Raw genomic sequence first — 13,017 nt, 5'->3', positions numbered from 1 at the left:
TTTACAAGAATACCTTTAATTTGTTTAATCTGTTCATCGATACTATGGTTGGAGTTCTTCTTGCACATAGATGCATGTTGCATGAATAAATAGATTTGCTCATAGATCTCTTCACTCAACCTTTATTTTAGCTATATCTTTTTTCCTGCAGATGAAATATCGAACAACAATTTTATATTTAGGTGTATATTGGCCTTACAAAAGCTTTCATATATTTCTATTTGCATCTAAATATTAATTCTAAATTGTTGATATTATCTGAAGCTACATTTGAAAGCTGTTAATTCTATAGTTGGCAACCAAGGGAAATCAAACTTCAACACAAAGAGCAAATAATTCATTGTTAAACTCTCAAGCATTAAGTTTGATATTCTTTTGTTTGTTTACAGCACTGCAGAGATGAGCCAAGAGGCTGTCGCTCTCACATGAACATTGTGGGAGCCTGGAATAAAGGCTACAGTGGGAAGGGCGTGGTGGTGTCTGTCCTAGATGATGGCATTGAACAAGATCACCCTGATCTGAGGCCAAATTATGTAAGTGCCCTGGGATGGGAGGCTCTTTTCAGGAAGGGGACATTAATCATGAGCAATCTGGCAAAGCTTTTAGTGAAACAGCAAGGAGCTGAGACGGATATTTCAGGCAGGAGCATCTGGGTTAAAGGTCTGGAAGGGCCGGTTAAGAGTATTGGAATGGACATTAAATGTCTGATCCACTTTACTGTGTAGTGGACCGGTGAATAATGCTCTTTGTGATTTGTCTGAGGAAACTGAGACAGATAGCTGCTGGCAGCTGTTATGTGCCGCTGCTGCTTACTATTTGCTTGATTTAGGATCCACTTGCCAGCTATGATGTAAACGGACAAGACCAAGATCCCTCTCCAAGTTATTCCGACAGCGCTGCTAACTTGTAAGCACATATCATCTCTAGATCTCTCTGAATGTTAATCAATGCAAACTTTTCTTTTTCATGTGTGATATGCAAGTTTCTCTCTGAATGTTGTTGTTGTAATGGAAGTACCCCATATCCTCTTCATGCATATGCATCTGAGCTTATGTTCTGTTCTCCGCCTATCTTTGAAGCCATGGGACTCAGTGTGCAGGGACGGTGGCTGCAGCTGCAAATAAGTCACAGTGCACTGTTGGAGTCTCTTTCCAAGCTCGGATAGGAGGCAAGTTCATGTGATGGTGTGAAAGTTGCACACTGAAGGTCTCTGTCATGTTAGAGTTTTGTAGAGGAGTCCAACTATTTTTTTCCACACCGTCTCCGCAGGCATCCGTATGTTGGACGGGGACGTGACCGATATGGTAGAAGCCCAATCGCTGAGTTTCAGGCCACAGTATATTGATATTTATTTAGCTGGCTGGGGACCAGAAGATAATGGGGCCTCTTTGGAGGGACCGGGGCCTCTGACTCGACTTGCTCTACAGATCGGCACTAAAACAGTGAGAGTTTCTTAGAGAGAAGAGAAAACAGAACTTTTTGGCTATGTTTCCTTATTGGACTTGTCATTATTTCAAAAAAAGGGTTGAACCAGTTGTTTTTTTCTGCTTTCCAAACTAATTGCAGGGACGGCATGGGAGGGGGTCAATTTTTGTATGGCCATCGGGGAACGGAGGTGGAGCAGGTGACCATTGTTCCTGTGATGGTTACAGCAGCAGCATTTACACCATTTCTATCAGCAGCGTCTCTCGTAGAGGCATCCCTCCAAAATACCTGGAACAATGTTCCTCTACACTGGCTGCAGCTCACATCGGTGAGGAGGAACTGGTGAGTTTGGCCCAGCAGAAGTAAGCTGCTGATACTTATGCTATACATATATATGTGTATATATATATATATATATATATATATATATATATATATATATATATATATATATATATACATATATATATATATATATATATATATATACATATATATATATATGTATATATATATGTGTGTGTGTGTGTGTGTGTGTGTGTGTGTGTGTGTGTGTGTGTGTGTGTGTGTGTGTGTGTGTGTGTATGTGTGTGTGTGTGTGTTTGTGTGCGTGTGTGTGTGTGTGTGTGTGTGTGTGTGTATATATATATATATATATACACACTCAACAAAAATATTGAATTCAATTCAAGTTTAGTTATATGGCGCCAAATCACGACAAGAGTCGACTCAAGGCACTTCACATAATAAACATTCCATATAAACGCAACACCTTTGTTTCAGCTCTGATTTTTCATGAGATGGACTTAAAGATCTAAAATTTATTCCAGATACACAATATTACCATTTCTCTCAAACAATGTTCACAAATGAGTCTAAATGTGTTATAGTGAGCACCTGTGCTTTGCTGAGATAAGCCATCCCACCTCACAGGTGTGCCACATCAAGATGCTGATCCGACATCATGAGTAGTGCACAGGTGTACCTCATACTGCCCGCAATAAAAGGCCCCCTGGAATCTGCAGATGTGTCTCACAGCAAAATGCCACAGATGCCACAAGCATTGAGGGAGCGTGCAATTGGCATGCTGACAGCAGGAATGTCAACCAGATCTGTTGCTCGTGCATTGAATGTTCATTTCTCCACCATAAGCCGTCTCCAAAGGCTTTTCAGAGAATATGGCAGTACATCCAACCGGCCTCACAACCGCAGACGACGAGTAACCACACCAGCCCAGGACCTCCACATCCAGCAGGTTCACCTCCAAGATCGTCTGAGACCAGCCACTCAAACAGCTGCTGAAACAATTGGTTTGCATAACCAAACAATTTCTGCTCAAACTGTCAGAAACCATCTCAGGGAAGCTCAACTGCGTGCTCGTCGTCCTCATCGGGGTCTTGACCTGACTCCAGCTCATCGCCGTAACAGACTTGAGTGGGCAAATGCTCACATTCGATGGCGTCTGGCACGTTGGAGAGGTGTTCCCTTCACAGATAAATCTCGGTTTACATTGTTCAGGGCAGATGGCAGACAGTGTGTGTGGTGTCCTGTGGGTGAGTGCTTTGCTGATGGCAATGTTGTGGATTGAATGGCCCATGGTGGTGGTGGTGTAATGGCATGGGCAGGCATCTGTTTTGGATGAAGAACACAGGTGCATTTTATTGATAGTATTTTGAATGCACAGAGATACCGTGTTGAGATCCTGAGGCCCATTGTTGTGCCATACATCCATGAACATCACTTCATGTTTCAGCAAGATAATGCACGGCCCCATGTTGCAAGGATTTGTACACAAGTCTTGGAAGATGAAAATGTCCCAGTTCTTGCATGGCCAGTATACTCACCGGACATGTCACCCGTTGAGCATGTTTGGGATGTGCTTGACAGGTGTATACAACAGCATGTACTAGTTCCCACTAATATCCAACAACTTCACACAGCTATTGAAGAGGACTGGACCAACATTCAACAGGCCACAATTGACAATCTGATAAACTCTATGCAAAGAAGATGCATGAGGCAAATGGTGGTCACAACAGATTCTGACCGGTTCTGAGTCCCCAGACCCCCAATAAAGCAAAAAAACTGCACATTCCAGGGTGTCCTTTTATTGTGGGCATATAAGGTACACCTGAGCACTACTCATGATGTCAGATCAGCATCTTGATGTGGTACACCTGTGAGGTGGGATGGCATATCTCAGCAAAGCACATGTGCTCACTCTCACACATTTAGCCTGATTTGTGAGCAATGTTTGAGAGAAATGGTAATATTGTGTATCTGGAATGAGTTTTAGATCTTTAAGTCCATCTCATGAAAAATCGCAGCAGAAACAAAGGTGTTGCATTTATATTTTTGTTGAGTGTGCTTATTTACCTTAGAATTACAATGAAATTCCAGATTTTTAAATCGATAGAGGAAAAAGTGTCTGCCCTATTCCTAAAAAAAAAAAAAAAAAATTATAATTCAACAGCAGCTTTTCCTGTTTGCTAAAAAAAAGTTGGACTTAGTTCAGAAAAATAAATACATGGTGAAGACATTTAATTATAATGCCTGGAGCAATTCATCAGATCACAGAAAACTATAAAATAAAAATATTAAACAAGAATAAATACATAAAATGATTTTTTCTATCATTTATTAAAACACACAGACTTAATCTGTCACAGGTAATCACTGTGATTACTTAAGTCCTGAAAACAAATTTTCATTATGCTCAAATCTTAATTAGACTAGATAAACACTTTTATCTGTAAATTCAATTAGATACGTCATATTCACTCTCATTGAAGGATAAAACAATCCCAGCATGCATTGTGTTAAGGTTGAAGCTCTCCTGCTGCTTTTATGTTAAAGTAATGGATGCCATAATGATTGTGTTTATATAATGAAACTGTATTTGAAGCACCCTCTGCACAGTTAACTGAGGAGAGAGGGGTGAATTTTGACTCATTCAAAAGAAAAAAACCTTTTTGAAAAGTACTTAAAACTACTTCTCTCTAAAGTTCAACTCCAGCTTTAAAACCTAGATTTTAAACTTGCAGTGAATCTAAAATGAACTTGTTCATTTTTAAATAATTAAAAAAGTCCTTGTTCTCATTTTAAAAGACTATTGAGTACTTTTTAAAGCAACTCCAGGCATACAGTATAGGTATATATATCGACATGATTCACATGTAATTCCCGTCTTTAAAGAGCAAGTTCACTGAGAAAATGTTTCGTCATGGTATTTGTCAAATACGATCAGTCCCTCTGAGTTTCACATGCAACACCCATTTCCTGGAATAGACTGGGAAACGCTCCAATCAGAAAAAGCCGCACAGATCTGTATCACAGGGAAATCTTTGCTCATGACAGGGAAGGCTGTTGTTGGTTTAGCATCCAAGAGAGAGGACAGCACGTCCCAGCTGGCAGAAGCTAACTGTTAGCATTAGCAACTCCACCACATGGAAAAACTCCTTCAGGCTCGTGTTATTTGCGGAGATAAAATGTTAACATTGCAAAGCAAACATAGTCAATGTCAAATGGCGTAGGTTTGGCAAGAACAGAGGTGACGTCTCCCCACCAATAATTTCACTGCCTCCTTTAAAAAGACAATGTGAAATTTTTACCATTAATTTCTGAAAATATCCATCAAAATGTTGTTGAAAATTCTGCCCAGTTGTTGAAAAATATTGGTGGTTTCATAACATATAACCAAAAAATCAGGTCTAAAATATGTGGGAGCAGGTCTAAGTCTCTGGGTGATGCCATATTAGATGCCATGTTTCCCTGTATGGGAGCCCATGAGAACAAAATGCCTTTACTGATTTGTAACAAACGGTTACAAAACTTTCATCATTGTTAAATGTTGTTTCACACATTTACCTCTTCACATGTTTGCCAGTGATGAAAGGGAGTCTGATGTGCTTGTTATTTTGCTAACGTTTGCACTCCCCAGAGCTTTTGACCCTAATTGGCAAGTTGGTAAGGCCTTACTGTGATACAAAAATACTGCTTGCTTGCAATGATTTAGGTATCTACTGCCCCCTATTGCCAGGAAATAAAAACTCTCTGTCACTTTACAAAACAAGCCTTTCAATGTCTTGTTACCCTATAGGTGCAAAAAGGGCTATATGACATTCTCTCCTCGAGTCCCACCTCCGTAATGCACATGGCCAGTATGATTGGCTGCCTGTGCTGTCGCGGGGGACTCACATGAGACAGACTACGCCCGTTATTAGCAGGGTGTAGCTGTGGTACTGCTGTTATTAGACTTAACAGCAGCCTTTGACACGGTTGATGATAGCATTCTACTGGATCGCTTGGAATGATTAGTGGGGATTTCGGGGTCAGCTCTTGAATGGCTGTGGCCATACTTCCAGGGAAGGAGGGTTTGTGTTATGGTGGGCAACTCTGTGTCCTCTTGGGAAGGCCTGTGGTGTGGGGTACCACAGGGTTCAGTCGTGGGCCCACTTCTCTTTGTCCTTTATTTGTTCCCATTGGGAGCAATCTTACCCAAACATTGTATTAAATTTGGTCTGTATGCAGATGACTGCCAGATTTACTGTCCTTTGTGTCCTGGGGCAGGATGTTCCATTGCCAAGCTCCTGACTTGTCTGGAAGAGGTCAAGTTCTGGCTTGCAGCAAATTACTTCCATCTTTATAAGAGCAAGGCTGAGCTTATTTCATTCCTCCCTACTAAGGGGGAGTGAGCTCTGCTCTTGATTTGGATCCTTTGACACCATGCTAAAAGTCAGCTCTCACAAGCCTGGGGGTGGTAATCAATTCTGAACTCAAATTTGATAGCCACATCAACATGGTTGTTATACACTGTTTTGTTTTTCACTTGTGCCGTCTCACTAAAATCAAGCCGATGTCGTCACGATAACATCTTGAGTCTGTCCTGCATGCATTTGTTTTATCATGGCTTGATGACTGCAATGCATTTTATGCTGGGCTAAGTCAGGCAGCACTGAAACAGCTACAGCTATTTCAAATTCAGCAGCTAGATTACTGACGGACTCGAAGAAAACAGCTCAAATTACGCCTGTGCTGGCCTCATTGCACTGGCCGCCTGTGGCTTATCAGGCAAAGTCTTGTTCGTTTTCCAGTCCCTCCATTCCGTGGCCCGTCATGTCTGGCTGGGTTACTACAAACGCATGCCCGTTCACGCTTCCTACGCTCAGCTGATCAACAATCACAAAAAGTCCCATGAACAAGGTACAAGACTAAAGGTGATCAGGCCTTTTCTGTCCCAGATCCCACACTCTGGAATGAGCTCCCACTTGTTATCAAACAGTCACATCACTGCAGGCCTTAAAGAATCGCTTGAAGACTCATTTTTATCATTTAGCTTTTATGCATTATGATTTTTAGTCATTTTTACATGCTGCTTTATGTGTTTTATTGTTCTCTGGTCTTTTATTATTTTTTGTCATGTTCAGCATAAAGGCAGTGGAAGCCGCTATACAAATACAATTTGATTGATTGATTGATTTTTGGCAGTCTCAATATACATTAAATTGAGAAAGAGAACTGCCTTTTCAGTCTTTGCCCTGATGCTGTGGAGTGACCTCCCATCAAGAATCAAACAAGCGCCTTCGCTCCACACTTTAAAGAGTCAACTGAAGGCTCATTTTTACTCCAGAGCTTTTATACAAACGACAGTGACCGCCGGTCTCTTTTAAATTCTTGTTTTAATCCCTGACGTTATCTCATGATACTGGGTATTTTTATTACTGTCTCTGATGTGTTCAGCCCTTTGTTCGACCTCATGCTTGTGTGAAAGTGCTATATAAATAAAATTCATTACGTTTTTAAAAACCATGACGTAATTTCACTATTAGTTCTACTTTCTTCCAGCATTTTTCCATGATGCAGTTTGGATTTTTAAACTATGCGAGAAAATAAAAATGAGATCAAGAATCTCCAAAATGCTGTGATCTGACTGGTTGCAAAAGTAGGCTAACATATGTTGCTTGTGACACAATAAGTATTTCGGTTAAAAATCCAGCTCGGCCTATTTGTATTTTTGTCACTGAGAAAACAATCACAGATGTGTCCTGCAACAGAGGAAACCTAAAGTTACACTTCATTGTCCTGGACAGGTAACTCTTGGACCACAGCGGAGATGTAGTAGGACTCGGTCAGGGACTTCCCTCTCCTCCTCTGTGGCTGCTGGGATTATCGCTCTCACTTTGGAGGCCAAGTGAGTCACAATCCAACATTCAGACGAGGTAGAAATCAATGAAGCAACGCTGGCCGAGTATCTGTTGTTCCATTCTGTTTGACCCTTCCATAGTCCCTCACTGACCTGGAGGGATGTGCAGCACATTATAGTGCAAACATCAAACGCTCGTCATCTTATTGCTTCAGACTGGCACGTTAATGGAGCTGGATACAGAGGTAATGTTGGTTGTTGTCTTTATTTTGTATAAAATGCTTTCATTTTGGTAAATATATATTTAATTGTTAGAACAAATCTTACAAACGAACCACATGTTTTTCATAAAATCTCTTTAAAACCCTGGGAGGAACAATAAGTTGAGCTTGACACATTTTGGTGAAGCTTCTCTTAACATTTTTATGGAAACTATAAAGCAGTGAGCGTATCATAAACTAACGAGGTACGGTGAGCAGAATAGCAATAAACGCCCACAGAGTCTCAGGGGGATGTGAAGTCTTTTCCATGCCTCTACATGCCCTCTCTACCCCGGCTAATGTGGTGTGCGTGTGCCTGTTAGTGAGCCACCTTTATGGCTTCGGCCTGCTGGATGCTGAGAGCATGGTGAAGCAGGCAGAAGGCTGGAAACAAGTCCCTTCACAGCATGAGTGTGTGGAGGAGGCTGCTCCCCAGCTGAGCAGGTAAACACACCAACAATACAGCAGAAGATCTTTGTTTCCAGTCGGGGCTTCCCTTGGTTTTCTCACTATCAGCCTCATCTATTTCTGTCTCACTTCACACACTCACTTACACACTCTTTAATGGGCTTCTTTATGTTATTCTTTTTCTATAACTCTCTTGTTTTCCATCCTTTCTCTGATGCTTGCTGTGTGTCTTTACTCGTTTCCCCTTCGCCTGTTTCAACACAGAATAATTCACCCAGGCTCGGTGCTGACGTCTGTGTACCAGACAACAGGCTGCTCCAGCGAGGCCCTGCAGCGCGTTGTTTACGTGGAGCATGTGGTAATCCGTGTAACCATCGCTCATGGTCGTCGTGGCGACCTTTCCATTACGCTCACATCACCTTCAGGCACTGTGTCACAGCTTCTGCTGAACAGGTAACAGGAAACGCTCTCCCACATCTTCAATGTGTGTGTGTGTTTGTCAGTGACGTGTCCAGGCCTTTTAAAATGGGTTGGCCCACTTGTTTATGCATGGGTGGCACCTATGAGGGGGAAGGCGGGCTTCTGAGTATCTAAAGATTGTTTTAAGTATGTTTTGATTACTTGTACATATTATATATGAGAACAGTCCTCTGTCTTTATGTCTAACAGTTTTATCGTACTTTTATCTAGAATCTTTTTATCTGTTCTGTTTTTCTTTGGTGTAAAACTAACTATTGGAACTTACACACTGGCATCGGCTCCACTCCACCAGGACCGGGTTGGGATGGTTCTGAGGATGTTCCCGCACAAACCGGGACATCTTTTCAGCCCTCTTTCTGAGGCGGTCTGCCTGGAGCCCAGCAGGGCACTGGACACACCCACTGCTGGCTGATTGGCCAGTTCAAAATCATGCCTACCATTAGGTGGAGCCTTCGATTGGCAGATAGAATCAACCCGTTGGGGTTTCCCGCATCATTCTGGATCAGCAATCAGAGTGGAACAGTTAACAAGCCTCTGACTGAAGCCGTTTTGCTCTCTCTCACTGCTGTCTCACACACACAGACACTCACACACACACACACACACACACACGCACGCACGCACGCACACACACACACACACACACACACACACACACACACACACACACTCAGTGCTGCCAGACACAGTAAACAGACAGGATGCAAAATCAGGGTCCGAGAGTCTCCAAAAACAAGACTTCTCAGGCCGCTTTTGTTTATCGTGGATGCGCTTATGACGTCACAGACCACAGATGTGCTCAGTCACGTTTGCATTCCTAAGGCAGTGTGGAACAACATGGCCAGAATGGGGCGGGCAGAGCGGAGCGGAGCCGATGCTGGTGTGTCAGCGGCATATGTGTGTGTTCCTGCTGCCTCTTGGCCAGATCATTGTTGTAAATGAAAATGAGTTCTCAATCGACTCATCTGGTTAAATAAAGATAAAAAAAATCTGAATCCCAAGCCTTTTGTGGCCACTCAGTGGGGTGGCAATTAGGATGGCCAATCAGGTTTCGACGATTGCATTTGCCACCCCTGGTTACTCCCTGGACATGCCCCTAATGTGTGTGTATGTATGTGTATGTGTATGTGTGTGTGAGCATCATTTTAGCTCAGAAAGTTTGGAAGAAAAAATATACGTTTTGGGCGCAAAAAAACTAGAAAAGCCCAGTAGGGGCATTCGTGTGGTATCTCAGGCAATGTGGCTGAGATGGTGAATAAGTACAAATACCTAGGTTCTTGGATTGACAACAAGTTGCAATTCGACACGAATACAGACTCCATTTTTAAATGTGGCCAGCAGAGAACTTTTCTTTTAACCCTCCCACTGTCTTCATAGGTGACCCTGTGAGGAAAGTTGACCATAGAGCAGGATTGATGGTTTATTCCTTGAGGTCCACATGGCAGAGTTTTTGTTCTTGTGAAGCACCTTGTGATTTTTATCTTGAGACGCGCTATTGAAACAATTATTTTCTTTCTCTCTTTCTTTCTTCTAGATTACACAAAAACGCTGCTTGCTTGCAATGATTTAGTTACACTGCCCCCTATCGCCAGGGGAAATACACACCGTCACTCTAACTTAAAAAAATATTTTAAAGCAAATGTGTTGTCAATGTCTTCTAAACTTTACACAAAATATCTTCTGTGGCAGAATGCTCTATTCAGAAGAATAGGTCCGTCTCTTGAAACATTTTTACAAACACACACTTCATTGCTCCAAAGGATTTTCTTCATTCATCTCTCCAGAACTTGTGTATTAGCAGGAATGAGATTTACCTCCATGATCATTGGAGAGTTTGGTCTAAATGCTCTGATTCTACCTGACACACATGTCCCACGCGGGTCAGATATGAGAAATATTTTTCTAATTGGAGAAGGCAAATTGACACCAGCAGCTGCATGGGGTACACACAAGCTACTGATGAACATTCTGCTCTTGGGCTAAATTTAGAAATGTGAAGAAGACCGTAAAAAATCCTGATTTAATCCCTAATTGAACTCATGAGCATGAACCTTTTCATTTATATAATATGAATGAACAGTGTGATACCTGGAGTTGTACTTTCTCTTTGATTGAAGTTGTTTCCTGTTTTTGTTTGAATGTTACCATTTAGGTGTGTTTGCATCAAAATAGCATTTGCTTGACGAAGCTACAGATAGCACAATTATGTATGGATATCATCTGCTTATTTCTTTTTATAATTAAGCGTACGAGCACCCCGTCAGCCTGGACGCCTAAAACATTGCGGCTGATGTTCACAGCGAGGAAAAAAAATGTCTCCTTCTTCTGTTGTGGCTTTTTTCCTCCTCAACACTTCCATGTTTTGTTGTTGTTTCTGTAGAATTGATAAATATATTTGATATTATGTCTAACAGCATGAAGTTGGCTAAAAGGTCTCATAAAGCAACATCTTCTACTCCAAAAGAATGTTCAGGTCAGAGACTGAACAACAAGGAAATGAAAGGTAGCAAAAATGGCGCAAGAGGGAGAATTTGTTGTCTAAAATCTGTGCTGACCAAAACAAACGCAAAGATCCATCTCATATTCTCCAAAACATCTTCATAATTTCAAGTCCTTGGCGAAAAAGTTCATCAGTATCCCACTACATTTAGTATGGAAGTAACAGTGCAGGAAAAGATCATCCTACCAACGGTCCAGCATGGTGGCAGGAGTGTGATGGTCTGATTGCATCTGCAGGACCTTAGGAAGTAGAAGTTAGTTGAAGGAAAGGGGAGTGAAAAACAACATAATTATGATTCTTAAACATAGAAATGAGTCAGAAGTTATTTGGTGGTTTAACCCCCCAATCCAACCCCTGAGTATCAAGCAATGAGGCCCTGGGTCCCATTTTTAAAGTATGACCTGATTGGGATTTGAACTTCGATCTCTCGGTCCCTGGGCGGACTCTCTACCACTAGGTCACTAAGGCCAGGGTTGGATTGGGGGGGGGGTTAAACCACCAAATCATCCAAAGGAAATGGGTCAAAGCTGAGAAATAATTTCACCAGTGTGTGATGATGACTAATTCTTTCTCAGGTATAAAAATGCTACGTTGATGTTTTACCTCCACGAGCCTGACTGTGTTCCGCCATGTTGTGGAGTAACTTGTGCTAATTGCTAGCTTCTACTAGCTTAAATGTGCTATCTCCTTGTGGAAAATGTCAGCACAGCTTTTCATGGTCATAAGCCAAGTTGGTGATGTCATAAAAAGAGAATTTACAGTTTGTCGTATCTATGTGGCGTCCTCTGACCACAGCATGTTTCTATCATTGGCTAATGCAGGAAATAGTGGTAGAAGACTATTTTCACGTTCAGCCCGTAAGTGAAACGCAAAATGACTGATCATATTTCAAAAAGAACATGGCGTTCCTCAGTGAACCTCTGGTTTAAACAGGCTGTTAAACTTGGAAAACTCTCCAAATATGCCTCAGTTAAAAAAATTATAGAGAGACAATTGGAACAAATTTCCCACAGCACCGAATTCTCAAACAATAATAGAAGAAAGCTCTAATTACAGAAAGTAGTTGGGAGGGGGTTTCATGGCCCAACTTGTAGGTTCTTGTTGTAATCCACCCAGAATAACTCATTTAGAGTAAAATAAATCCTTTAATTAAACAATGTTGCTTTCTAATGATCTGCTAATTAAAAGTAGTAGAAACGACACAAAGCTGTCTGCTCGTAACCATGTAATGTTTTGGTTTAGGCCTCTTGACAACTCCACGGAGGGATTTCAGAACTGGGATTTCATGACTGCTCACTGCTGGGGGGAGCAGGCAGTGGGGGAGTGGACTTTGAAAATCAAGGATACTCCTTCTCGGAGGCAGGAAGCGAGCTCAGAATTAGGTTTGTTCCCTTTTTTGTGTGGAATTGCTGCCTTATGAAACTTACATAAGTTGAAGTTCAAGCAGAAACACAATGCAGGAACCTCATGGGGCAAACCTGTTTACATGCTCCCTGTCGTTCCGCAGCGATGCTAAAGAAGTGGTCTCTGGTGATTTATGGCACTGCAGAGCAGCCGGATCATATGCATCGTAGGCGAGCCCGATCAGCGGATTTCTCAGAGGATAATGATCTCACAGAAGGATACAACGGTGACTCAAACGCCCCACTTACCCTTAAAAAGCTGCTTCATGCAGTTTTCACATGCATTTCCAGTGTTAGTGAAGCGTGTGATCACACAAACATCAAACACGATTCTGATTGGCTCTCTGTGCTTTGACGTTGTTTGCCGTTGCAGGACCCTGTGACCCAGAATGCAGTGAC

At 41.9% G+C, this 13,017-nt stretch overlaps 2 protein-coding genes across 2 annotated transcripts in view; one reads left to right on the top strand and one right to left on the bottom strand.

The window, feature by feature from the left end:
* Positions 1–13,017, bottom strand: part of LOC107373312 (homeodomain-interacting protein kinase 4-like) — a 745,746-nt gene that overhangs the window by 259,822 nt on the left and 472,907 nt on the right. The window lies entirely within an intron of this gene.
* The window catches only part of pcsk5a (proprotein convertase subtilisin/kexin type 5a), a 40,360-nt gene that overhangs the window by 4,567 nt on the left and 22,776 nt on the right, over positions 1–13,017 (top strand). The window contains exons 4-15 of the mRNA XM_070552396.1: positions 390–533; positions 830–906; positions 1,080–1,168; positions 1,270–1,442; positions 1,567–1,767; positions 7,515–7,615; positions 7,709–7,812; positions 8,151–8,271; positions 8,500–8,688; positions 12,458–12,597; positions 12,723–12,845; positions 12,992–13,017. The exon at positions 12,992–13,017 is cut by the window's right edge and continues 77 nt beyond it. Coding sequence (XP_070408497.1) covers positions 390–533; positions 830–906; positions 1,080–1,168; positions 1,270–1,442; positions 1,567–1,767; positions 7,515–7,615; positions 7,709–7,812; positions 8,151–8,271; positions 8,500–8,688; positions 12,458–12,597; positions 12,723–12,845; positions 12,992–13,017 — 1,488 coding nt within the window. The remainder of the gene's footprint in view (positions 1–389; positions 534–829; positions 907–1,079; positions 1,169–1,269; positions 1,443–1,566; positions 1,768–7,514; positions 7,616–7,708; positions 7,813–8,150; positions 8,272–8,499; positions 8,689–12,457; positions 12,598–12,722; positions 12,846–12,991) is intronic.

This window comes from Nothobranchius furzeri, chromosome 6 (assembly GCF_043380555.1).
Source record: "Nothobranchius furzeri strain GRZ-AD chromosome 6, NfurGRZ-RIMD1, whole genome shotgun sequence".
In the NCBI taxonomy this organism is placed as follows: Eukaryota; Metazoa; Chordata; class Actinopteri; order Cyprinodontiformes; family Nothobranchiidae; genus Nothobranchius; species Nothobranchius furzeri.
The sequence above is the reverse complement of the archived record's forward strand: the minus strand, read 5'-3'. Positions and strand labels throughout refer to the sequence as shown.